Below are 25940 nucleotides of genomic sequence, written 5' to 3' on the forward strand. Positions count from 1 at the left end.
TTGCTTACTTTCCACACATCATGGCGCTTTCAGCTCTCCTGGTGATGACACATAGCTCCACCTCAATATCGAAAGTTCTAGTCAGAAATCAGAGTACAGCAACCTCTCTGACCTCTGCAGGACATATATGAACATATCAAGAGGTTGCCTTAGGTCATTAGAATTTTACAATATCTTTATAAACTCGTCGCCGATTTGGCAAAGGGATAAAGTCATTCAGCAATGCCTAGAGCTTCTTTGCGAAGGTGAGTATCGTATACTTACAGCATCGATCATTTCGAGCAATTTGTGCTTCGGTGCTCTCATTTGAGCTGACATCAAATATGATCCGCAATTTCGTGACCTAAATCAGTCGACGATTCTGAGAGAGGTGGACAACGCCTTCAAGCGACGTATACAGGGTCAGTCCATAACGCCACCGTGAATGAAAGTATTAGCACCGAGGAAGATTGCTATGCATATACCAACCCGGGTGGCAATCATTATACTCATTCATTTCAATCGAAGACAATCAGGAGCGGTACATCTGAATCGGGCGATAATGATACGGGACATATCGTGAGGGATTGGACGGTCAGTAGAGGACCAAATGCCACTCTTAAGATCACGCTGAGACCTTCTGAAGGAGAGAGCGATCTCATAGACGCTATCGTCACCGCCTTCAAGCTCCCTGAAGATGCGGGTGATTATCATTATCTTGAACAGACAGTGTATGGCTGGATGTCAGATGGATAAGCCGATGATCACAGTCGTAGAGGGTGTGTTGAGAGGTACCGTACAGTGGTTGTTTATGCTAATGCTAATGACGTGGGCTGTGTGGTGTATGACGTCCTTCAGCTGTGGTGATGATTATGGTCAATCATAGCATGATCCCTTGAGCTAAATACATAACTCGTATTCGATAAATGAGATCGACGACAGTACATGAGCGGAACTGCCGAGCCTTGTCGAGCCATTGAATTTATATTACAGTATTGTCAGAGTCGAGGGTTTGTGATGCACTACAAAAGACGTAAGATGCAAAATGATCGCAGAAGATTCCACTGCTCATTCTGTTTCGTTTGATGAGAGAATAGGCAGACACAAGTCGTTGTGTTAACCTTTGTTCCGGATGTCACATCAATTCCAGACTCCGCTCATCTTGTTTTCCATGATGAGTCCAGCCAATTTGACTTCCACGTCCGACAATAGCGGGAAAGAGCGGGTCGATCTGTGAGTCATTCCGCCGATATCGTCGGTAGTAACTTAATCTCATCAGCAACTCTACATAGTAGTATAACAAATATAAGAGCCTCGTCCTCAAAGTGATTGCCTGGAATAAAGCCTGTCACCTGGCTTTACACACATACACAGATCGCCACTTGACACCTCGCCATTCTCTTCTAGTTCAAAGCGATTTTGCTAACTTAGTCATAGCGAAAAAATGGTCGTGAAACTGATAGCGATTGTTCCAGACGGTTGTGAGGCAACTCAAACCCATGAATGCAATGGAACAGACGATTTAGCCACAAGAGGGTGAGTCTCAAAGTCATCTCAGTCGGTTGACATACTCTGATTCAGGCTAACAACGTGAATGGCAGGCATACCACCTGTACATCTCAAGAGAAGGCGGATGGCGATGATAGTGTCTGGATATATCACAACAAATATGGTTAATATGGACATCACACCCGAACAAAAACCATCACCACCATAAAAGACGGCGTGGAGACCGATTATACAGTTACCGATTTGTGGAATGAAGAGAAGACTTTTGAAGTACGTCCTAACCCGACTAATACAGATAAAAATTTTCAAGAACATCTAAGGACCGGAATCATCGGGGCTTTCAAGTATGGTGGACAAGGGTTAAACCCTACCATCGCTTCTCACGACGAAGGTGATTGGCGATTTGTCACACCATCTACGGGCTGAACGTGTTTACTTGATTGATCAGGTTAAAGTTTATCTAACACTCTAAAACATGTTGCAGCCCTCTACGTACAGAACGTTTACACTTGGTACAGTAATGAATGCATGTGATCGGCGACCAATCATATCCTCTCCACTTACTTGCCAACTGGACCCCTCTTTAGCGCCCGCATCAGTTAGTCTGAATGCGCCGCCGCTAGAAGGTGATTTAGCCTCGGTGGAGGAATTTTTGATAAAACCACGCCGCTCGTTGTATCCTCGGTATTCTTTCTCTTTCTGCGCTGCGGACTTCCCCCCAAATATCAACACTTTGTTTTCTGTCTTCACTCGGATCGATATAACCGCCTCCGGGGGCCTCGTTCGCTGAAACCGAACTCCCAGTGGTAAGTTTTTTCGCCTGCAGCTCCTACTGCATGATCTGGATGTGAAAATCAATAATAATGCGACGAGATTGAAGAAAACAATCAAGGGGATGTAGCTCATTTGGCAGAGCGCGTCATTAGCATCTTTCAAGCAAAGTTTGAATTGACGAGGTACCGGGTTCAATTCCCTGCTTCTCCAAAACTTTTTGTAACTTTTTGTAGTCGTCTACCTGCAATGATCTTTTTTTGCACTCTTACTCCTACTCGTGTCTCTTTCCATCGATCTGGTATTATTGAGCATACCCACTCCAAGAGACAGATAGCAACATGACATGCATATACATTACAACTTGTCACTGCGACCATCCGAAGTCCGTGGACACTCAGCTTTCATGTTTTGTCATTCCTACTTCCCAACCCTCCTTATAACCTCATCCACTTCCCTCTGAGCAATCCCATTCGGAGCCTTTCTCTTCAATTCATCAAGTTTACCTCTATCATTCCTCTCTTTGGCGGACTCAGCAGCTTTACCCCAATCTCCACATAAAATATATAGATCTGCTCTTTGTCTAGGTTCGCAACGGGATACGAAAGACGCCGCGTGGGTCGGTTGAGGAGGTGTAAGGGAGAGTAAGTGGGTCTAAGACAAATCAAAAGAATTAGTCATTTGTGCATCTGAAAGAGTGAAAGCAAATACACATAATGTCTGGAAACAGCATTGAGAAGGCCGGAAGACGCATCACTCACAACGAACGGCTCATACCCTATTGGACTCTTCTTGCTCTTAGCAAACGCTTCTAAACCTTCCCAATCTTTCCTCTCAGCTAGAGCTTTCAGCTTAATCCACCAAAACCTCTTGTCAGGTACTTTCCAGTCCGCTCTAACCCTTTCCGCCCTTTTGTTGAAACCCTCAAGTATAAGTTTATATATGAATTGATTGACCGATAGTCCGGAGAAGTTGAATTTATGTTCTAGTTCACGTTCATATGTCTGCTGTAATGTCAATAATCGATGAGCGTCATCTGCCATCTGTCATCGATACAATATCAGCTGAATCACCCCACTTATATCAGAGAAACAGTGAGCATAGAAGTATGAAAGGCTTACCTTAGACTCAAATAACCTTTCTTTACTCTCTCCAAATGACTTTGCCGCTCTCTTGAGGTGTTCTAACCTTTCTTCAGCATACTATACCGTGAACGTCCATAAGCACCTTACAGCCCATATATCTCGCATAAGGGTCGATCTCACCTCCTGCTGACCGGCCTCTTCCATCTCCAAACATCCATTTTCCGTCCTCCTATCATCTTGATAATAGAAATCCCTCAACAAATCTCTATCAGCCTGTCTTGCATAAACCTGAAGGAGATTGACAGCAGGTTTGAGTTTGGGCGTTATCGAATCATCTAAGATATGGAAGAAATCTCCTGGCGATAAGGTAGACCGTAGATGCAAAAGGACTTGGTAGACTACAAGAACTCAAGATGACATCAGTCTCTGATCAAAGATATACCCGAAGATAAGTCAGACTCACCTAAATCCGTATCACCAGAATCGACAGCTTTTTCCAAGGCTATCTTCTCCTCCTTCATCTGTAAGAGCAATGGAACTTGTTCTGCAGCCCTTGGCTCATGGTCCAACAACTATCATCTCTTCACATCAGCCCCACTTCTGTCAGCTATTTAATGGCTGATTGAAGGGGACTCGCCATAGTAGCCAACCTGGCTCTACCATTCTCCCAAGCTTTCCTTGCTATCTCCGCATAACTCACACCCTTCTCACCTTCCTTCTCGAACTTCTCCACTATCGCTCTGCACACACTTTCATCATCGCCTAATCCTCTATCAGAGGGATCTACACCTTTCTGCGATGATCGGATGATCTTGGCAGATGCCCAATGTGAAAGGACAGGGTCGGGACGTAGTCCCAAATGCTGTGATATACGCAAAGCGAGTAGATGCAGATTGCGAGATACAAGGTGTAATATCAGTGTAGCAGGTGAAGTAGCTATAAATCTATATTGACTTTTGCGTCAGCTGAATCACCGAGAGATATCCAGACAGCTTACTCACTGTTCATAAGTTATCGGTACACCGATCTCATAGTATCGCACAGCGTTGAGCACTTTTAACGTCTGAGCCATAGTGACAAAATCACTTGGATTATATAGGTCCATGAAAGCCCTTCCGAATTGTGCTGCCTATTAAATATCAGGCAGAGGTAGTCAGCTTCTTCGTTCAATATCATCCGTACGTTACATCAGCTTAGAGCGATATTCACCTTTAACAGCCTTCTCTGCCAAGTCACTTCAATTTCCCTTCCAGCAGCTTCCACACATGTGTCCACTGCGTTGGCCAAATCCGGTCTGATACTCCGTATACTCTCGTCCGCTTTCGGCGACTTGCGTTCGAAATGATCCAAGGCGTCATAGAGGATCGCAGCCGGGTGTGATGAGCCAGGTGAGAAGACGGCCAGTGTACAGTCTATGAGACGATACAATATCAGCACAATCCTACGATTCCTCTGCACTTTCCAGAGGGTTGAAGAACATCTAGAGGTTGCGGGAAAAAAATCTGCGGAATTGCCTACATACCGGGTACTTTCTGTACGAACTCGCATGTACCCGAAGAAATGATCCTCAAACCATCAATTTCACCCAGTATATATGCAGAGGGAGGATATTCCCAGCTGTCCAGACATAATCATACAATCAGCACTCTTCGCCTCGTTCATCTCATTGGGTCAAGCCAGGTAGCTTACAATAGAGATTCTCCTTTTGGACCGACCAGTACGACTTTCCCATTCCTATATCCCAGGGTAATAGCATTATCACCACACCATTCTACTCTTTCCGGTAATCCATCTCCGAAAGGGGTGACATCAACTTCAGATAAATTCCTACTGAAATCAGATGATACCACCCATAATTTCCCATTGGTGGGATTTAACAATGCCAAGAATCGGCCATTGGGCGAGATTGAAATGTGTGAGAATGGACCTCTGTTGATCCGCTGATCTATCTTTTCTAAAGTATCTAAAGTGAGGATGGTAGATTGTGTCGAGAGGAGTAGTTGAATATGACCTGTTGGGGATATATCGGGTGAGAGGAGTGTCCATGATGTTGGAGGTTCATTCAGAGCTATAGAATTAACACAGACAGCTATCTGATCAGCTTCAAATGATTTCCCCATATCTACATTCAGATATATAAAGCGGATTTTCGAATGAGTTGTATTACTCACCAGAACTAATCATCGGTACACCCCTCCCACCCTTCCACCCCTTCACTTCCACAAACTCCCCTTCCCTAGTCAACACGACCATCCCATCCTCGTACGCTCTCGCATCTACCACTCCACTATCTCTTATCTCATCTCCTAGAGAGTATTGCTTGTAATTTGTTATATTCGATAGATCGTATATCCTATATATCCCTTGATCCGATAATACCACCAGAGAAGTGATCGTGAAATGCATTAAGGTGGGTGTGTTCAATTCCCATGGGATGGAGGAGATGAGTATACCTGATGATGTGTAGATATGTATTTTGGGTTTACCTGAATGACGAGATGATGGGAGTGGGAGTCGATCATCTCGGATCATCGCTATGGGCAAGAACGGTATATAATGAGTCAGTAATTATAAGACTGTGCAAAGTGAGGTAGTGAGGTACTGACCTATCGGACCACCATTCTTTCCTACTGATATGATATACTCTGATAGATCAGGTACGTTCCATGACATCGTATAGATTTCTTCTTTCCTGTAGAACACATCTTGGATCGTATCCCACCTAGAGTCTGGGTCAGTGAACATGCAAGTTGGAAGACAAGAGGACAGTGATAGGAATAGACGTACGTCGCTGTTGGCGATGTTATTGACATGTTGATCAGACCCGAAGCTTCCCTTCCTCTGATGTTGGAGGACAGTGTTGCGTGGTAATCAGATGTTGGTCTCTGTGAGCATGAATTTATTGTGATTATCGTTGTTGTGCATCTGCTTATCGTCACCATCACCACCACCGTTCATGACGCATTCAAATCAACACTCGGAGATATGTCGAATCTCCGTGAAATCCTACTCGCCCCCACTCTCGGATCTCGACACAGGACAATACATCTATGCATGGTATATCGAGATGAGATCTCAAGAAACACAAGGACAGAGACAAGTATGTACAATCTATGTATCAGTGGTATAGATATGTTGGAATGATCGTTCAGCGCAGTGGAGTTTTACAAATTGATGGTTGCTGTCTTATCTAGGTGAATGAGACGAAGGAGAGAAGAACCACGATTCTACATTCCACCATATAACGATATCAGCAACAAGCTCAAATCACAATTCGTAGATGATACTCACGTCTCTTCCCACTAGCACTCTCATCTTGTATCCTCGCCAAAGGGGAATTCCCGTGCATACCACTAGCGATCGATTGGTAGACGGGTGTGCCAGGTGGAATAGCAGGTGAAGAGGATGAAGTGGTCATGGTGTGTCCTCCACCACCACCACCACCTCGTAGAGGTTTGGCGATACGTCCATGATTGTATGGGTTGGAATATTTCGCTTCGACTGATGATCGCAAGGAAGCATATCTCAGTCAAGCTATCATATTCGCAAAGAGATAGAATATTGGTTTAATAAAAAACTCACTGTCGGCCAATTTGACTTTCAACTCTTGAAGCTGCTTTTCACTCTTCATAGTCTTCTTAGCTAACCTCTCTTCAGAGTTATTCAAAGCGGCTTCGAGAAGTTGGATTCGATCATTCCTGTTGATCAACTTTCGTTGAGTCTCTCCAACTTCTCTCTTCAAGCTTGTATTCTGTTCAACGAGCTGCACAATAAATATCATATCTCAGCCGGCGATCTTACATTCTGGTGCGACAAGTCCATAGTCAAGCCGAGAACTCACCTGTTTCTGGACCACATTCAATTGTTCCAAATTATGTTCCAAAAATTCCAATTTCCTCTGCTGAGCTCTCGAATTGGCCGATCGGGCGATCGTCTTGTATTGTTCTCGAACTTCATCAAGCTGCATCTCAAGTTCGACGACCTAGCATAAGTCATACAACGAACATCAGCACAAATAATTGTCAAATCACCTTGATGTAACGAAACTCATTTGCTCACCTTCTCACATCTATTTTGTAAGTCCTTCATCAAACTCTTCTTAACAATTTCAAACTCGGCATATTGAATCTCATGCGATTTCCTAATTTTTTCCAACTCTTTAGCAGACTGAGCAAAGTTTTCCGATTCCTCGTTGCCCGCAGCTGCTACCGATAGTGCACGCTATGGAACCCAAAAACAGATATCAGCTGGAAAGCTACTCGCCGTCTCAATTCGCAGCACGCGGCTTACGTTGAGCTCTTCATTCGAAAGCTTATAACTTTCAACCGTACTTTGCAATCTCCTGATCTCAGCTGCACGAGATTCAGCATGTTCATTCAAGTTCTGTATCTCAGCTTTGAGAAGTTCCTCGGAAGCTGTGAACTTTGATTCAAATTGGGCCTAACGAAAATCGCAATAACCAATCCATCAACTGTCGGGTCGCATCCTCGGAGAAATTTAACGCTCAACTCACTTTGATATCGTCAATAGCGACATTTTGGCTTGACGAGGTTTTCTCTATCCGAATTGAAAAAAATCAGCCTCAAGCTCCCCAATCTGCATCTAGATTGCACCGTATCGCTCACCTAAAAGCTCTTCGTAAGCCGCGTCCCTCTTGCCCAACATCTTCTCCACCTCGCTTCTTCTCTTATTCTGCAGATCTGCTTCCTCCTGAGCCAATCTCAATCTCTCTTGCAAGTCTCTGACGATGTCTTGGTTTTCTGCTAAAGCAGATCTGACAAGTTCTCTAGTCTGAGACTGAATTTCCTCGGCTGAATTCGTGTTGTCTCTAGATTCCAAAGTTTGCAGGACTTGACGTAACTTCTCGGAGGAAGAATCGAGAATGGCACCGCCCTGATGTATAAAGGATGATCAGCACCGCATCGTATTTTCGGTGTTTGTTTTTGTTCTAGACTTCCATCACAGCGCTCGTTGCAATTAACCAAGCCTGAATTAGGTGTGACGTGGGTGCAATTGGGCTTCGTAAAACTCACCATATCAATCCTACTCATCATCTCATTCAACATCTCCCGTTTCCTCTTCTCCTTCTCCTCCTCTTTCTCTTTACTCTGTACTTTCTTCAATTCTTCAATCTGAGTCTTCTGCTCTTCGATATCCTTTTGAAGCTCTGCCACCTTCTCTTTGTAGTTGTCCAAAGTGATCGAGGCATCTTTAGATTCGGACTCCAATCTGGCAGATAGAATTCGCAAATCATTCAACTCAGTAGACATGGTCTTGTTTTCCTGGAGGCATACACCGATAAGCTATATGCGCTAGATGAAAAACCGTCATCGTTTCGAAAGCTTACTTTGGATACAGAAGCCTCTTGTTCTTTCAAATAGGCCACTTCATCTTTGATATCAGCCATCAATTTCTCTTGAGCTGCCAAAGCGGATTCCTAGATGAGGACAAGAAGATATCAGCATCATAGATATTTTCGGCCTTGCTACTGTGCATCATTCACCTTCTCAGCCAATTGATCACTCAATTCATTCTCCCTCTTTAAGAACTCCTCTCTCTCATCTTTACTGAATTCCATGTTGTACACCGTCGGAGTATCAGGTCTTGAGCCGTCCGTCAGAGCAGAAGGCAACAATCCGCCAGGGGTATTAGACCTAGACGGGGTGCCCGAGGTATTACCGCTCGATGGAGTGACAGGTAAAGGAGAAGTGACTCGTTTGGCAGCAGCAGCGGCAGCACCAGAAGAGGAAGTAGCAGCAGCCATAGGTGCGGCCCAGTTGGCTTGTTCCACTTTCCCACCATTCCTCCATATTTTCACTTCTTCCTCCAAAGCCGATGCGTGTTCCCTTACCGAAGCCAATTCAGCGACCGTCTTTTTGAGCAAGGCCTTGAGCTCCGCAGGAGACATCTCAACATTGACTCGAGCCTTGTTCTTGATCGATTTAGCTCTCATACCGAATCGCAAAGTGGACAAGGTTTCAGCTTCGTTGAACGTCGCCGGGGAACAATTGATGATCAACGTTGTACGGGAATTGCCACCAAGAGATTCTGTGTGAGAAGATCATAATCAGCAATGAGAATTTTAGTCGTACTGAAAGGCTTACCTTGTAAGATACGGGTGAGTTTGGAGTCTCGATATGGCACGTGCGACGACTACATAAGAAATCAGCTGTGCTTCAGATGTGATTTCACAGCTGACACACCTTTCCGTCCGTCAAAGCGTTGATGACCATACCAAGGGCAGATAAAGACTTATTGATTTTCTTGGCTTCTTCTAGCGTTTGACCAGTTGCACCGGTCTTTCCAACCTATTCCCAGAGCAAATATCAGCTGCTTACTTACGTTAGAAACCATATATTATCAACTGACTTTCTCAGACCCCGCCAGATCCACCAAATAGAGATTACCGCTCTTCTGACTTCCCGTCTCAGTGTTTCGTTGGTGTATACCAATCACGAAGATAGAGTGAGATCGAGAAGATTCAGCGTTCATATCTATAGCATGACGGTGTCAGTCGACATGAACTACCCTTGCTGAGATAGGTGATCAGAACAACTGACTGGTTGAGGAGACTGCTCGACTTGATCCACCAGCTTTCATCACTTTATATACTTCCGCTTCCGACCCAACATATACATCCGTGAGGTTCTTGACATATACTCCTCGAGCTTTGTCTTCATGAATCGATAAATTATCATTTTGAGCTATCACCAGCAAGCATCAGTACCTGCGCAAGGTCATTTGCGCATATACATTGACAATGGAAACCATTGAGTTCGAAGGCAAAGTCACTCACGGGCAAGCAGATCCTTGATTCTCTCCATGTAAATCTCCATATAACTGACTTTGACGGTATATTCAATAACGCTATCTGCCGAAAGGATACTAGCGAAGATCTGTTCTACTATACGTGGTATCAAACCTTTCAGTGCTGGGTTTTCTATGTCTGCTCCCTGATACGAGTGACAATCATGATCAGCTAGGTCGTCAGGAATAGTCCAAACCAGGAAGCTGATATAGAAAGTACATACCATCATTGCTATTCCGGAAGGAAATTCATTAGCTTTACTCCTAAATGTTTAAAAGGGACGTATAGCTCACTATAGGTTTTACCTGAGCCTGTTTGACCATAACAGAATAAAGTACCATTGAAACCAGTCATCACATCTATACTCAAGGTATGTCAGTTGTTTTGCTGTCTCTTTGAACAGAGTCATACGGGTAACTGACCTTCTACAATCCCTTTCACGCCCCAATCGAAAATATCATGTTGTTTCGTATTGGTATCGAACACTCTATCGAATGTGAAGCCTGTAGACGGATATATAAGCTAAGCTATCGTGACTACGTCATGAACTTTTAAGCTCACCATCTTTCTCAGGTCCAGCTACCCAAAATGACGCTGCATCAGCAACAACGTTGACATGGTCTATGAAATTATGCGAAGGACATACCCAAAGAAGTTGAATTCTTCATCTGTACCGTCGTGAAATCCGTACTGATATCTACACATGTCGCGGACTTTGACTCTGTTTCCATACGATTCATTGGCCGGAATCTGGGTGATGCGACGTATGGTCAGCTGATTGAGACTGACGTCCATTCCAGCTATACCTACCGGCAGACTACCTATGAATAGCATGATGGATCAGCTTCCGTCCACCTACACCTAACTGGGGCGCAAAAAGGAAACAAGAAGCTGACTTACTTTGATATTGTTACCCGACATCTTCGCCACCTCTCACTTCTGTCAAAGGCTGCTAGGCCAGTCAAGGTCCAAGAGATCTTCAATTGGGTGAGAACGCAAGATAAGAGATAGCGGTATGACACTGGCTGTGGTAATGATACTCTCGGATTTATGGTCTTGGTCTGCAAGTGTCGGTCGATGAGGCTGAGTGAGGCAGAGTAAACGAGTGCTAAATGTATACATGTATACAGGGGAACAGCCAGTACCCGATATATATAGGTTATCTGTTACACAGTCGCAATGATATGTTACCAGCCTGGATTCATTGACTCTGACACGCGCACTGACCCTCATCCCTCACTCACGAAAACAATCACGACCCCCGTACAAATACGTAACACCACGTGGCACAAACTATTCAGCTCAATCTATCGAATTTCAGAGTAAGAAATGCAGCAACGGCCATTGCATCTACAAATGCGATCTCGATCTTACCTATCTCTATATAGTAAGAATTAATAGCCATAATCACACCCTATCAAAATGTCAAGAGCATCAAAGATCTTCTTAGCGTCCTCCTTCCTAGTCTCCGGAGTGACAGTATGGGGTGTACATTATATACAGAAAAGGGAATCTGACGTGAGCCAAAGATCTCTTACCCTCGCCTCTTCTTCCCTTCCACATCAGGGATCGTATACTAATGGAAGACCATAGACAATGTATCAAGGGGTGATAAAGGATGAAGCTAGAATAGCAGCCAAAGCAGCAGCCTCAGCAGCTGCAGCAGTCCTCAAACCCATCACTCCATCTGCACTTACTTCCACACCTTCGAAGGATGTAACAAGTACGGCTCACTCGTCTGGAACACCATTGAATACGCCTTCGTCGCCTGTCCAACAACCTGCTCCTGTGATAGACGAGGAATGTACGACCTGTGTGATATCGCCTCCACCGCAGTTGCTCGAATCGCAATCGAAGGAACAGCGAGCCAAAGAAAGGGAATTGAGGATGAAAGAGTATAATGAACAGAAGAGTCTGGATAGTAGGTTGAGGAATGAACAGGGTGTTAGTGAGCAGCCGACGGGAACAAGGCTGGTATAAGCATCAATATCTGAAGAGGTGAACATGGCTTGGTGTTGGACGTTTCTTAGCCCCTCGGCAGAGGGAAAGGAAAAGGGAAGAGATCGAATCAGTCATATTTATAGATACCTAGCATATCAATTTGTTGTAACATACCATAGATATCAAATCTCTACCTCATATCTCCATCATAATGCATCGCACACCACTCTGCTCCCATCATCCATATTCATTCTACGATGCAAAGAGGACCATCCGAGATGTAGTTGTGCGGTGCCACAATTTGATTCCGTCTCCTAACCCATCCCTGCCAAAGTAAATATTCGAATGCTCGTCCACAAGTCGTCACTCAACCTAGATTTTCATACCTTTTCACCTCATCCCACACTCTCATACAAGCAGAGTAGCACCATCCGACACGATGAGTTATCAAAACGGATTCAACCCTGCCCAGATGATGGGTTTCGGTAATCCCTATGCGGCAGCATTCGGCTCACCAGGCGGATATGGAGGGTACGGTTCACCAGGAAGAGGTGGAGGGAGGGGAAGAGGTAGAGGTGAGCTCCGTGACTCAAGCTAAGTATATGGCTGACGATCTCCAACTCGAATATAGATGATCGACGTGGCGGCAGAGGAGGTGGTAGAGGAGGAGGAGGTCCAAGGGATAGTAGACCCCCTATACCTGAAAATTCAAATGCGAGGATGAGAAAGATGGTTTTAAAGTTGGGTGATGATGATGTGCGTTAATCCCCCACTTCTGGGAACATGATACCAGCAATGGAGCACAGCTGATGGATTTACTTGTCCATTCGCTCATGTAGGAATATCACCCAGTCGACGACCCACATCGATTGTCCAGAGTGCTCAAGAGAGCTTGGAGGGAAGGTTCTGCGGGTGTCTGTGAGGGTTTCAGAATAAGGTGAGTCGTTTTTCTTTCTATATATCTGTATCTGTCATCGTATCCACAAATTTCATATCCACAAATTTCATATCCACAAACTTCATTCCATACTTCTAATATCACATCCCGCTATATGTTCGACACAAATACTGATATCCTGCTTCTACCATATCAAATCCTTAGTGTAACTCAACAACCTCACAAACACTCATACCTCGTTGTCCTCCTCTTATCCCTCTCTCGATGCAATTCACCTACAACAGAAATTAACGAGGGTGACGAGGCTCAAGTCGGGGACAAACGCAAAGCACATGATATCAATGATGAGGATGTCGAGTACGGTCGTGAAGTTTTAGAGGATCTAAGTAGGGCTTTGAGAGGCTGGGTGGAGGGAAGAGAATGGCAAAATGTCAGGCTGGGAGTGAGTCCTTCTTCCTATCTTAATTCTCCACTCTGTATGCGGTCACGAATGAGTGCTGCGGAAATACAAGCTTGATACCGACAGAAGTCCCCGGATGTGACGAGATGGACCGTACCAAATTTAGTTCAATGACTGATCACATTCATACATCATTTACAGCTCCAATTCTTCTCCCTCCTGGTCCCAGCTGGTCTAGTCACCTCTTCATCTCTTCTAGGCGTATATAGATCCTTACTCGCAGTTTTAGAGGAAGTCGGTGGTGGTGGAGATAGAGCCGAAAGAGCCGTCAGGGCTGTAGGAGAAGGCCTGATACGTGTAAGTGTAGTAGCTGAAAACCCCTTGACGTGGGACAGCTGCTGATCCCCTCCCTTCTCAGTCTGGCAAGGTACTGTACGAAAACCACCCAGAAGAAGTAGAAAACCTCGTCTCTGCAATCGAAGGTTATATAATCGGTAGAAGGAACGAAGTGAAATCACTGGGTGATCCTTTCTCACCTGTCTCGCTTGATGGTCAGGAACATACACCCACACCTGATGTAAGTGGTCCTCTTGATTTGTTATTGATCCAAATACGAATATAGCTGAATATCAAGATGAACATAGACCCTCGACAACTTCCTTTCCGCTCTTCATGCCTTACGTGCCGATTCCTTCGCCCCTCCTCATAGCCTACCCCGATATTGGGAGTCTGCCACATTATCCGAAGGAACAATTCAATCCGATCCATACGAATTGTCGCCCATTTCGATGCCACCTGAGATGTACGCTGTAGATTCGAACGAACTAGACAAAGGCGAAGGTAGAATCGGGAATATCAAGCTGTTCGGTGACGATGTGAGCTAGATTCATTCATGGATCATAGAAATCTTCCGCTGATATCTGTGAAAACGCAAGGTCGTGCCGCCTCCTGAAACATTGGAAGGATGGTTACTCCGAAGTCTAGTGCTAGATATCATAAACATATACGAAGTGAACCGAAAGGAATGTGCTACACTACTTCTCTCACTCAGGAAATTCTTACCTCCAAATACGTTCAAACCTGTCAATCCACCTACCGAAGAAGATGAAGACAAAGTATTATCGACCTGGTCCAGTGAATCGTTAACAATATCGACGCTCCTAAACTCGTTGTTGACATTACCTAGATCAACCTATAAATCAATATACTATGGATCAGTGATAACTGAACTATGTAAGATCTCACCTAACACCGTTGCTCCCCCTGTGGGAAGGGCCGTAAGGAAGATTTTCAGTTATTTAGGTGCTGGGGGCTCGGAGGGTACGCTAGATATTGAGTGCCAGAATCGGGTTGCGGTTTGGTTCAGTACGCATTTGAGTAATTTCGGGTTCCAGTGGATGTGGAAGGAATGGTGAGTTTTGTATTTCCTTACGGATCATCTGATGGACCTGATCGGGCGATCTTACAATCTCTCCGACTTGCCTTTCTATCCCGATATTCATCTTGACTGATACTTCCTATTACCTCTTACAGGATCCCAGACCTGGACTTACCTCTCTCACACCCAAAACGGGCCTTCATGCGACGTGTGACCGAACTGGAAGTCCGATTGGCGTACTACGATCGTATCCTTGATACCTTACCCGAACCCATGAAAGCTGAAGGTGCCGGGGTGATTTCGTCTGAACCACCCGAACCATTCTGGCCATATGAAAAGCCAGGTAAGTTTCTCACCTCAAGTGATAGCCTCCGAAACCAAATTGAGCTGAACCCCTTTGACATAGATCACCCATTACACACCGAGGCTAAAGAACTTCTACAACTCTTCCGATCCAAGACTTCTCCTTCGGACATCCGAACGCATATTGAAAATTTGCCAAATTCAAGTTCTGGTAATGGTGAATCGATATCAGAAGACATTCGAAAGATGGTCTTCGAAACTTTACTTCATCTTGGCTCTAGATCATTCTCGCATTTCTTGAATGCTACTGAACGATATCTCGATCTATTGAGATATTTGACTTCTGAAAGTTCCTCTAGAAAATTATTGTTAGAGAGTGTATGGACATATTGGAAATATTCTCATCAAATGAAATTAATCAGTATTGACAAATACCTTCAATATGGTATTTTGGAAGGACTAGATATAGTAGAATATCTATTTGAATCAGCTGATTCGGATGAGGTAGAAGAAGGCGATGGGTGGACGGACGGATGGAAGTTTGAGATACTGAAAATGACCATTGAGAAGCATGTTGGAAGAACCCAAAGTATCAAGAATAGATTAAAAATGATCGAAAGAGAGGATGAGATGGCTAGAGCGAGGAGGGCAGCAGAGCTGTTGGAGAAAGGTGGTGATGTAGGTGAAGGAACGGGTGAGGAAGATATGGAAGAGGGTGAGTACTGTTTACAACTGACACTTTTGAGAAAATGACTAATGATTTGATCCAATTTGTTTTGATAGATACACGAGCAGAAGGTTCAAAAGCGTTTAACGATGCTCAAACATCTTTGGATATCCAATCGACAAGATTAGAAAAGATATTAATTGCAACTATCAAGCAATTCGTTTCTTCTTTGTTACCCACCAATTCGGCGAGTTCGAACCAAGGCTTGAAAGGTGTTTTGACATTACTGAAAAGTGGTGAAGAGGGGTTATGGAGTGTGCGAGCAAGGTTAGGATGGTATAAGGAATTTGTCAGATTGGTAAGTCGTACTTTCTTACACCACAACACATATCAATGAACTTCGCCTCAAGTTACCAAAGCTGATCGGCTGTTGAAATCCTGATAACTCCTATAGTGGTCTGCACACCTCATACCACTGGCGGAACCGATTGAGAATTCCGTATTCTCCCTTCTCTCATCTCCGGATGAAAATGACGAGATTGATAGGAGAGCGGTCGGGCTGGTAAAGGGGATATGGAACAGCGCTTTGGAACTGTAAGCTACCATCATTGTGATACAGTAATGTCCCGTTAGTGGAAAGAAAAAAGAAAGTGGATAGAGTCGGTCTACATCATGTCGTACTCATATGCAACAATATTTCATGGCTCGTATCGAAACTCCGACTTCAGGGATCTCTCTAGCTGTATTGACTACAATCAATCTTCCATTACAGCATGAGTGATCCATCATACCCAAACGAGACGGATCGTCAAAGTGGCGCTAGCGGGTTATATCGATCCGCACCTGAGTCATCACAGTATTCATGGTATTCTACTCAGCAATATCCTCAGCAAGGAGCTTCAAAGACCCCAAGGTCAATACCATCAACACGGGGCGAGCCAAGGACACTACGGCTATGCAGCTAGTGGTAACTATCATGAGTCGGCCCAAGGTGCCAGTGGGAACGGTCAGCCTAATTCCCAATTGTCGACCGAGCACAAGAGACTGAAATTCTACGCCGAGTCAATGGTCTCGTCCAATTTAGAGGCAGGTGAAACGGATCTGAGTGTTGAGGAGATTGCCCGTCAAATACTGACCCGGGGATTAGAGTGGAACGGATGAGGAAGAGGCTGAGGAGATGAACAGAGTTGTTAATAAATTGATTTTACCTATTGCATTTCAACGATCGCCTACTCTCGAAGATATCAATCAGATCATTCGAGATACCTTTGGTCCCGACTGCAATCTGTCGAGCGCATACAGAACGAGACCATCTAATCCCATCTATTGCCAACCGCCTCCTCCAGCTTGGGGTCGACCACACCACGCTACTACCAGATGGGACAAAGATCATATCTGAATGACAATTCCCGACATGGTCAGTGTTATGACGCATCATTTATGTAGGAAATTGGACAGAACGAATACAGTTCTAGGTCAGTTTCAGTAGTTGCAAAGAAGATATTTCAGTTGATGATATGTATATACGGTGAATCAACATCTTCAGTTTTCGATGCATACTTGTTCATACTCATCATACAAATCATATATCATCCCCATGAATTGTACAAGCAGCCACCGCATCCATCCCTACACTCCCGGACCTTTGCACTTTCGATCCAAACCAAAGACAATGATGCTGATACTGTATGTTCAACCTGATCTAGTCTATGTCGTTCTTCAACCTTACGATTGTCTACAGTTTACTTATAGCAGCTTTACTTTCCTTCAACGCGGTCAACTTCTCAACTGCCACATCAAGTTTAACAGTCTCCTCTCTGCCTTGCACTTCGTCATCCCTATTTCGGATGTTGACAGACTGAGAGTCCAATTCATCTTGACCAACGACTAATTCAGATCCAAACGACTTCAGTCAGCCACCGAATTCATCTCAACTATACCTCATACTCCGATGTGAGAGAAAGGTCTCACCCATGATAAAGTTCCACTGAGCAGTTTGAGCATTCCTGATCTTCTTGTTCAAAGTGTTATCACTCAGATCGGCTTCGGCGTATAATCCAGCTTCGGTAAATCGTTTGGAGACTTGTTGAGCATATTCGACGTATGCTTTAGCAACTGGGATGACAACAACTTGTCGAGGTGATAACCAGAAAGGCCTGCACAAGTGACAAGCAAATTAGTGAATCATCCTTCTTCTTACACTAGATACCGACTGCTATAGGATATTTGAGGGTCATCGAGCGATCCAACTCACCATTTACCACCCGAAGATTCAGTGATGATAGCAATAAACCTTTCCAACGAGCCTAAGATAGCCCGGTGGATCATCACAGGTCGAGCGAATTGAGCACCAGGGGTGGAGTCGGAAGCTTGTTCAGCAGAGTGGTATTTGAGGTTGAATCGCTCGGGAAGGTTGAAATCGAGCTGAAGAACCATGATATCAGCTTAAATTATACATCATATCGCAAAGTGCATAGCTGAGCTTACTTGGATGGTACCACATTGCCAGTTTCGTTTCAATGCGTCGGTCAATTGGAAATCAAGCTAACGTAAGGTCCAATCATTCAGCATTCGATATTATTGAGTCTGTCGGGCAAAATACATACCTTAGGACCATAGAAAGCAGCATCTTCCTCATTAACGTGCCATTTACCTGGAACTTTCTTTTCCAGCACTTCTCTCAAAGTAGCCTCAGCTTTGTCCCATAAAGCAAGATCACCCATCCATTTCTTTGGGTTACGAGTGGATAAGCCGACCTTGTAGGTGAATCCGAATGGTTTGTATACAGCATCGAGGAATTCGAAAGCTCCGTATAATTCAGATTCCACTTGATCGGGTGTACAGAAGATGTGAGCTATACCAGATCATCAATCATTATCATCAGGTTGTTCCGTTCTTTGTGAGATAGAAATTGAAAGAGTCAGCTTACCATCATCTTGTACGAATCTTCTCACTCTTGTCAATCCAGACAAAGCACCACTAGCTTCGTTTCGATGTAAGACACCGAATTCGGCATATCGTAATGGTAATTCCTTGTAGGATCTTTCCCTAGAATCGAAGATCACACAGTGTCCCGGACAATTCATAGGTTTCATAGCGAATGTATCTTCGTCGACTTTCAGTTTGAACATATCTTCAGAATAGTTTTGCCAATGTCCTGATGTCTCCCATAATTTGGAGTTGAATATGTTAGGCGATCCGACTGTTATCCACGAATTTCAGTCAGCTGTCACAGTCAATTAACGCGCAAAGCAGTGAAAAAGCAAAACGTACCTTCCGAGAATCCTCGTTTGAAGTATTCAGCCTAGAATCGTATATGAGCTACGGCTACGACCACAAATATATGAGGTTCAATAGTCCTCCTAACTCACTTTGATGAAGTTCATGAGGGTGTTGTAGATTCTCATACCGTGTGGCAAGAAGAAAGCACTTCCAGGACTGAGATCGTTGAACACGAAAAGTTCCTGATCTTTACCGATCTTTCTGTGATCCCGCTTAGCAGCTTCTTCGAGGTATTTCTTGTACTCCTTCATTCGGTCGTTATCGGGGAAGGACATTCCGTACACTCGTTGAAAGGTATCGTTTTTCGCATCACCGAGGAAATAAGAAGATGAGTTCTACACAAATAGGTCATTAGCTTAGTGCTGGTTGAGATAGTCAATTGGAATTTCACTCACCTTGGTAACAGCAAGAGACTTGATTCTACCTGTATGAGGAACATGAGGACCGAGACATAAATCTATCAAAGGACCACATTTGTATACAGTGGTTCTGGTTCCGTCAGGTACTTTGTCATTGATATAGTGTTGTTTGTATTTGTTGTACTATTGAACCAACTCATGTCAATAAAATCTCTCCGGGCAGATGACGATACAAGATATTTTGCACTGACCTTGAACATCTCCAATAAAGTTTCTTTTGGTAATTCCAACCTTTCGAAAGGTTGTTTCTCCTTCACGGCAATCTTACAAACATCTTCTATACCTTTGTAATCCTCTTGACTGACTGTTCTACCACCTGCTAAGCTCATGTCGTAGAAGAAACCACCTTCCTCTAAGGGAGGACCATAACCAAGACAACATCCGTCAAATCTCCTCTCACAAGCTTCACCTAACACATGCGCGGACGAGTGCCAGAACACTTGTCGTGCTTCATAGTTGTTATCGGGCGAGTCAAAATCGAGTAATTTTAAGTCACAAGAAGATTCTAAAGGTCGAGTGAGATCCCATAATTCTTGATTGTTCACTTTGGCGATTATCACTTTGTCTGCTAATCCAGGTGAGATTCCTCTAGCGATTTCTAATGGAGTAGTCTCCCATGCTTTACCTTCGATCTCCTTTCCATCAGGTAGTGTAACAGTGATGGCGACTCGTTCTTGCTCTGTAACACACCCGTGAATATCAATCAATTATTTCGCTCAACTTATTAAAGATCTATCAGATTGAAAGAGAACACATGATTTACTCACTAGCAACGAATTCTTCATATTCCGCCTTGTACTTGTCGTAGATCTGGATTCTCTCAGCGAAGAATTCCGGTGGAGGATTAAGTTCTAATGGCCCCCCACCACCACCCTTCTTCTCTTTCTTTTCTTTTTTATTCGGTTTATCATTTCCGCCTTGCTTCTTGTTGACCTGGGTAGCGGAAGCTCCAGGTGTGACAGGCTCCAAGCCCTCTGCGGGTTTGGCGGGCTCGGAAGATGAGTGGACAGGGTGAGCGGCAGACGACATATTGCTGGACCGTCTAATGGATGAGATGTGTCGTAAGGGAAAAGTCGAGTTTGAAGGGATGAGCCGGTATCCAGCGTTGAGAGTAGGTTTTGCAATGGGGAAAAGGGCTCTGGCAGCGAGTGGATGTCTAATGAGCATGTAAGCCTTTGGTAAAGGCAGTGTCTTTCACCTGATCTTATGCTTGACTATATGTAATGTCGATTATATCAAGGATTATTCTGACTCGTATTTTGAACCATGCACATATATACACAACCACAACTTGAATTTCAGACTTTTGACTTTTCGGATCCAAGCGCTTGCATCGAATTAGGTGCGCAGAACGCCGAGAATCATGGACTTGTGTGCCTACTTGCAAGGTGACCTGGGCTGAATAGGCCTGCGTCGAGGCGTTCTTGTCCTTGTCCGTCATCCTCCCGGGTACGTCAAAAACAACGTTCAGACTCGGATTGATCGAAAACTATACATCATCTAGGTACTTTCTCCACGAACTTGTACAAGGTTCCACGCCCAAAATGGCAGAAGGGGAGATGCAGACCGACAGAACAATAGTTATTTACGGTCAAGGGTGAGTCGTTCACCGCTCTTGTCCTATATTCTAAGCTTATTCTGTTCACAAACGAGATAGCGGTATTCAGACCGACCTTGACCTGAACTCCCTTGCTGAAGATGAGATCGCCGCCGTCATCCCAGATATGTTGGTAGACTATTCAGCGGAATGTAGGGATTGGACTTTGATAGCTAGTGAACATTGGAAGCAGGGGAGATGGGCTAGGACAGAAGAGCTGTTGAAAAGAGGTATTACTTGTAAGCTTGAGTGTTCCGGTATGGTGATGCGACAGCTGATATTCGAGACCAGTCTTTGCTGGAGGCTCCGGTAGACACCCTGATCCAGTGGCTTTGGTAAATTTACATTCTATGCTCGCTCATCTGAACTTGCATTTGGCAAAATCAGCGCCAAAGGTCATACTACCTACAACAAGTGAGCTTGCATTCTGGAGCTCGATACAAGCATAGCTGACCGCACAATGTAGAGTACGATAAGATACCTGAGGGAACCAAGACGAAGGATTATTACCACAAAGAAGCTGCTGCGAATCTGAACGCAGCAAGTGAAGCGTTACGAGCGTCGGGAGCTGCACAAGATGATGAACCTGTTAGTTTGGCAATGGGAAGAGGTATGTAGTTCACACGCTCAACAGCTAATTACAACGAATGCAGGGGTAATCTCCAACTGACTTGATGCTCAGTGACACACTATTTTGCCACCGGTCAACCTGGTCTCGCCCACCCCTTGGTAGAAAGGCTGTTACAGCGGCAGCCAAATAACCTGATAGCATTGACAGCTCAAGTAAGCTTGTTGCCCCAAAGTAATGATATCAGATTACTAGCTTACCTTCATGTCTACAGGCTCGTCTCCAATTCGCTCGTCGATCTCACGAAGCGGCCCTTATCACCTATCAAAGACTCTTGTCCCTCAATCCCGAGATGTCCCCTGATCCTCGTATAGGTCTCGGTCTATGTCTATGGCAATTAGGAGATAAGGCAAAAGCTCGTACGGCGTGGGAGAGAGCTTTCAGTCGGGAACCAACATCTTGGGTCTGTTTGTTACTTCTTGGTCTTGCATCACTGAATTTGGCGAGAGAACCGGCATTGAAACGAGATGAGAGATTGCGTCTAGAAACGGAAGGTGTAGAGTTTGTCAAAAGAGCTTTCAAGTTGAACGTCAAATCACCCGCTTCAGCTCTAGCCTTGGCAACGATATCAGGTCAGGGAGGCCAACTACCCGTGGCATCGAAATTGGCCGAGAGAGCGATACAGTATTCAGATAACAAACGACATTCGGTTTTGGCGAATGCTGAAAGAGGAAGATTGGGTTTTATTGCTGGGGATGTAGCGGATGCGGGAAGATATATAGCAGCTGCTAAAGCGGACGATCCCAAAACTGTGAACATACTGGCCGAGCTCACCTTGGGACAAATAGCTATAAAGTCTGGTAAGTATTTCACACGAGTACCAATGCCACTGTCATTCGAGTGACTGACCTAAATTTTGTGTAGGCAATCTGCGAGAAGCACTGAACTTTATCGAACAAACCGCCAAACGATTGAATGGTCAAGGACCACTGGAATATACAGTCCTACACGCATGTTTACTCGCCTACCCACATCCCGGTATGTCAAACGAAGAATTATCCAAGAATCGAATCACAGCACGAAACATGTTATCAGAGTTGCATAACTTGGTAGCTACAGCAGAAAGTGATGAAGATTGGGCAAAATTAAGAGGAATTGGTTCAGATGCGGATATATTCGTGGATCTAGCTAGACTATGGCAAGATGAAAGTTTGGAAAGATCGATTAGCGCGTATCAAACTGCCTTGTCGATCAAATCGGAATCTGAACTAGATGAGATACCGGAGACTCAGGATTTGAGACCACCCGATTTGAAGACTGTAAGGATGTCAGACAATCTGGGTGTACTATTCCAGCTGCAAGGCAATGTCGAAACTGCCGAAAGAATGTATCAGGAAGCGTTACAGAAGATATCCTCGACAGATGGCAAAGAAGCTGAGATCCTGAAGACCATTTTGGCATATAACCTCGGTAGAGCGTATGAGGAAGGTGGTGATACCGTTAAAGCTGCTCAGTGGTATAGGGATGTTCTTAGGCAGCATCCTGAACATATGGAATGTAAGTAGTGACAAGCAGTAAAAAGTCCATGGGCTGATGGAATCCCGCCATATAGCAAAAGTACGACTCGCCTTAATCGCCGCTTCTGCTGGTCGAAATTACGATGCTCATACGTTGCTCAAAGAAGCTCTCAAAGCTGATGAGACGAATTTGACTCTCCGATCGGTGTACTCCAACTTCCTGATCTCGCTTGGATCATACAAAGAAGCTTTGGCTTTCACCTCCCAGACACTGAAGTACGATAGATCAGATGCGTATACTTTCTGTGCTTTGGGGTGGTTACATTTCACCTTAGGCAGAGAAGCCAAAGCTTCCCAAGAGGTGGCAGATAGACCTAAACAGTATCTACGATCTGCTGAAGCTTACGAAAGGGCTTTACACATCGATCCGGCTTGTGCTCATGCTGCTCAAGGTTTAGCCATCGCTCTGGTAGAAGATAGTTTGACTCCACCTAAAAGTAATTTGAATGGTGTAGATGAAGGTAAATATAGAGCGAGATTGGCTGGTCAAGCGTTATCCATTTTCAGTAGGATCAAGGATAGTTTGGCAGATGGTCCAGTGAATGTTAATATGGGGCACTGTTATTTCATAAGAGGTGAAGAAGAAAAAGCGATCGAATCGGTAAGTTATCGAAGGGTTTGACCACCGAGGTTAACGATAGCTGACTTGCACTTTCTGCAATAGTATGGAACAGCTTCGAATGCCTTCAAAGGGCGTAATGTATCTGTCTTACTGTACCTTGCCAGAGCTTGGTATGCCCTAGCCAATAGAGAAGGTAATTTCAGTGCAATGAATAAAGCTTTGGGTTATTGTCAACAGGTTAGTTGATATTACCACATTTCTCTTATTTACTGCAAGCTGATCTTTAGATACTCTTCAGGCAATGCACATCCAGCCTTCCGATCGAGCTATCTTATACAACATAGCGATGATTCAGCAGAAAGCAGCTGAAATGTTATTTTCGCTTGACGTGTCTAAGAGGACATTGGAGGAATTGGAAATCGCTTTGAAGCAAGCTCAACAAGCTGTCAAGTGAGTGAACGCTACTTGAATCTTCGATCGAGTCGCACGACATTGACCTCTTTACGCTTTACACAGCACTTTCCGAGCACTTGCCGATGACAGATCCGGACCTCTTCCATACGATGCAGATCTGGCTGATCAAAGAGCTAAATATGGTGATATTCTTCTAAGAAGAGTACCAGGAGAGATGGATAAGCAGAAAGCCTATGAGAACGAATTCCAAGCTAGAGTAGAGGAAGCTCGAAAGATGAGAGCCGCCGAGCAAGAGAGGATACAAGCTGCTGAGGTAAGTTCATGCAGGCTGCTAGATCACCGTGAACATTCATAGACAGCTGATGTATCTGTTTCGTACCTTGTAGGCTGCGAGAAGAGCAGAGATCGAAGCTAAGGCTGCAGCGTTGGCTGAAGAACGTCGCAGAGCTCGAGAAGAAGCACTAGCATGGCAAGAAGAGTTGAACGCCCGAGCGGCAGAGGAGGAAGCTAGGAAAACGAATAATATCGAGAAACGGAAGAAGAGGAAAGAGCAGGGTACGATCGATTCCGCTGATGAAGGTGGGGAAGATGGTCAACCGAAAGAGAAGAAACAACGTAGGAGATCTACCAAGAAATCGGAAGGTAAGAAAGGTAGAAAGAATAGAAGTAAAAGTGAAGTGCTCTCGGATGAAGATGATAATGATGTTGTTCCTGATGAAGGTGAAGAAGAGGAGGAGGAGGAGGGAGAAGGTGAAGATGAAGAAGTGGTGAAAGCCAGGAAAGCAAGGAATACTTTGGCGATGCTTAAATCAAAGGTCAGTTACTCGCGTCTCTATGGTTCATGTGGGGGAATCTAGCTGATCATGGTTTTGTGACGATAGAGGAAATCACGGAGGAACGTAGAAGATCCCGATGAGGATGAAGATGATGAGATTAATGTGGGAGCTGCCAAAAAGGGTAAACAGTTGTATGTCGCAAACCGCCTTAACTTTCATCTGCACTTGTTCTGTTCTTGTGTTCGTAATTTTTCACTGAAATCTGATCGCTGATTCTATCTTCGTGATGATCACAGCAAGTCAAAAGCGTACATTGAAGATTCCGATGAAGATGAAAATGAAACTCCAGCAGCACCTGCAGACGAACAGACGAAAGATGAAAATGAGGGATCACCTGCAGCGCCATCTGAAGATGGGGAGGATGATAATGATAAGATGGACGTGGACAAGGACGAAGACGAAGATGAAGATTGATCGTTCGGTTTTTGTAAGAGACGAAATAACATTTTTTGCACCATATCGACCATGAATATGCATATGACACATATAAAGGTATATTGACGCATTGCATGCTATTTACTAACGCATTTCGTGATTGGCTTGCGGTACTGAAAGTTACTTAACTTGCAGGGTTTGTCCTTTATCACATAGGGGTATGTGATTTGCTGATCTTGGAGGTTTGGGTGAAAGGATAGGTTAGATCATCATGAAAGGATGGGATGTGGATATTGAGAGCAGGTGATCGGCTGAGATATGACCTAAGGAGCACCGATATCTCAGTATTCTTAACGTGAAACCGTCAACAACGAGAGTAAGTTTAGCAATTCAAGTTCATTTGCTCTGAACAATAATTATTAAAAACCAGTAGTACGAAATACGATATTTGCTGATGATCAACCAGATTACTCCTGTTCAAACTCAAATTACCCCAACAAACATTGACGAGGAAACTGATTGATATCTTCATCAAAGTGAGTTTTAGACTACACTTGTCTTTACTGCACCG

At 44.4% G+C, this 25940-nt stretch overlaps 8 protein-coding genes and 1 non-coding gene across 9 annotated transcripts; 6 read left to right on the forward strand and 3 right to left on the reverse strand.

Moving 5' to 3' along the window:
* Positions 1 to 222: 222 nt before the first annotated feature.
* On the forward strand, positions 223 to 735 carry I203_107940 (uncharacterized protein; the record flags this gene model as incomplete). The annotated part of the gene is made up of 2 exons (XM_019148121.1): positions 223 to 245; positions 516 to 735. 2 exons carry the CDS (start codon positions 223 to 225, stop codon positions 733 to 735), a joined length of 243 nt encoding a protein of 80 aa, XP_019002354.1.
* Positions 736 to 2379: 1644 nt separating this feature from the next.
* I203_107941 lies at positions 2380 to 2472 on the forward strand. The gene has a single exon. It is a non-coding gene; the product is annotated as a tRNA-Ala (tRNA).
* Positions 2473 to 2679: 207 nt separating this feature from the next.
* On the reverse strand, positions 2680 to 6157 carry I203_107942 (uncharacterized protein; the record flags this gene model as incomplete). The annotated part of the gene is made up of 13 exons (XM_065518293.1): positions 2680 to 2913; positions 3021 to 3302; positions 3381 to 3461; positions 3525 to 3742; positions 3808 to 3916; positions 3982 to 4288; positions 4346 to 4473; positions 4554 to 4756; positions 4867 to 4961; positions 5034 to 5412; positions 5516 to 5878; positions 5951 to 6066; positions 6132 to 6157. The coding sequence occupies 13 exons, from the start codon at positions 6155 to 6157 to the stop codon at positions 2680 to 2682; spliced, it is 2541 nt and encodes an 846-aa protein (XP_065372658.1).
* Positions 6158 to 6530: 373 nt separating this feature from the next.
* I203_107943 (uncharacterized protein) lies at positions 6531 to 10892 on the reverse strand (the record flags this gene model as incomplete). Its single annotated transcript, XM_065518294.1, has 21 exons — positions 6531 to 6571; positions 6636 to 6845; positions 6927 to 7107; positions 7186 to 7326; positions 7404 to 7565; positions 7635 to 7784; positions 7858 to 7901; positions 7970 to 8237; positions 8378 to 8626; positions 8692 to 8781; positions 8848 to 9392; positions 9449 to 9497; positions 9548 to 9652; positions 9714 to 9838; positions 9905 to 10048; positions 10141 to 10297; positions 10376 to 10383; positions 10446 to 10511; positions 10575 to 10655; positions 10714 to 10731; positions 10799 to 10892. The coding sequence occupies 21 exons, from the start codon at positions 10890 to 10892 to the stop codon at positions 6531 to 6533; spliced, it is 2928 nt and encodes a 975-aa protein (XP_065372659.1).
* Positions 10893 to 11574: 682 nt separating this feature from the next.
* Positions 11575 to 12132, forward strand: I203_107944 (uncharacterized protein; the record flags this gene model as incomplete). The annotated part of the gene is made up of 2 exons (XM_019148125.1): positions 11575 to 11670; positions 11746 to 12132. 2 exons carry the CDS (start codon positions 11575 to 11577, stop codon positions 12130 to 12132), a joined length of 483 nt encoding a protein of 160 aa, XP_019002358.1.
* A 400-nt stretch (positions 12133 to 12532) lies between these two features.
* Positions 12533 to 16337, forward strand: I203_107945 (uncharacterized protein; the record flags this gene model as incomplete). Its single annotated transcript, XM_019148126.1, has 12 exons — positions 12533 to 12668; positions 12725 to 12849; positions 12933 to 13030; positions 13196 to 13433; positions 13593 to 13748; positions 13810 to 13968; positions 14036 to 14266; positions 14327 to 14802; positions 14925 to 15112; positions 15176 to 15787; positions 15856 to 16097; positions 16194 to 16337. 12 exons carry the CDS (start codon positions 12533 to 12535, stop codon positions 16335 to 16337), a joined length of 2805 nt encoding a protein of 934 aa, XP_019002359.1.
* A 175-nt stretch (positions 16338 to 16512) lies between these two features.
* I203_107946 (uncharacterized protein) lies at positions 16513 to 17138 on the forward strand (the record flags this gene model as incomplete). The annotated part of the gene is made up of 3 exons (XM_065518295.1): positions 16513 to 16652; positions 16705 to 16807; positions 16887 to 17138. 3 exons carry the CDS (start codon positions 16513 to 16515, stop codon positions 17136 to 17138), a joined length of 495 nt encoding a protein of 164 aa, XP_065372660.1.
* A 336-nt stretch (positions 17139 to 17474) lies between these two features.
* Positions 17475 to 20469, reverse strand: I203_107947 (threonine-tRNA ligase; the record flags this gene model as incomplete). Its single annotated transcript, XM_019148127.1, has 11 exons — positions 17475 to 17626; positions 17711 to 17895; positions 17994 to 18163; positions 18227 to 18283; positions 18346 to 18593; positions 18669 to 18941; positions 19013 to 19043; positions 19111 to 19356; positions 19417 to 19563; positions 19632 to 20119; positions 20208 to 20469. The coding sequence occupies 11 exons, from the start codon at positions 20467 to 20469 to the stop codon at positions 17475 to 17477; spliced, it is 2259 nt and encodes a 752-aa protein (XP_019002360.1).
* Positions 20470 to 20984: 515 nt separating this feature from the next.
* I203_107948 (uncharacterized protein) lies at positions 20985 to 25408 on the forward strand (the record flags this gene model as incomplete). The annotated part of the gene is made up of 14 exons (XM_019148128.1): positions 20985 to 21037; positions 21098 to 21276; positions 21329 to 21451; positions 21504 to 21647; positions 21720 to 21820; positions 21880 to 22465; positions 22530 to 23162; positions 23218 to 23783; positions 23847 to 23981; positions 24043 to 24194; positions 24261 to 24471; positions 24545 to 24973; positions 25040 to 25125; positions 25231 to 25408. 14 exons carry the CDS (start codon positions 20985 to 20987, stop codon positions 25406 to 25408), a joined length of 3576 nt encoding a protein of 1191 aa, XP_019002361.1.
* Between the last annotated feature and the right edge of the window lie 532 nt (positions 25409 to 25940).

The sequence above is a fragment of the Kwoniella mangroviensis genome, chromosome 3, assembly GCF_000507465.2.
Source record: "Kwoniella mangroviensis CBS 8507 chromosome 3, whole genome shotgun sequence".
Taxonomy (NCBI): Eukaryota; Fungi; Basidiomycota; class Tremellomycetes; order Tremellales; family Cryptococcaceae; genus Kwoniella; species Kwoniella mangrovensis.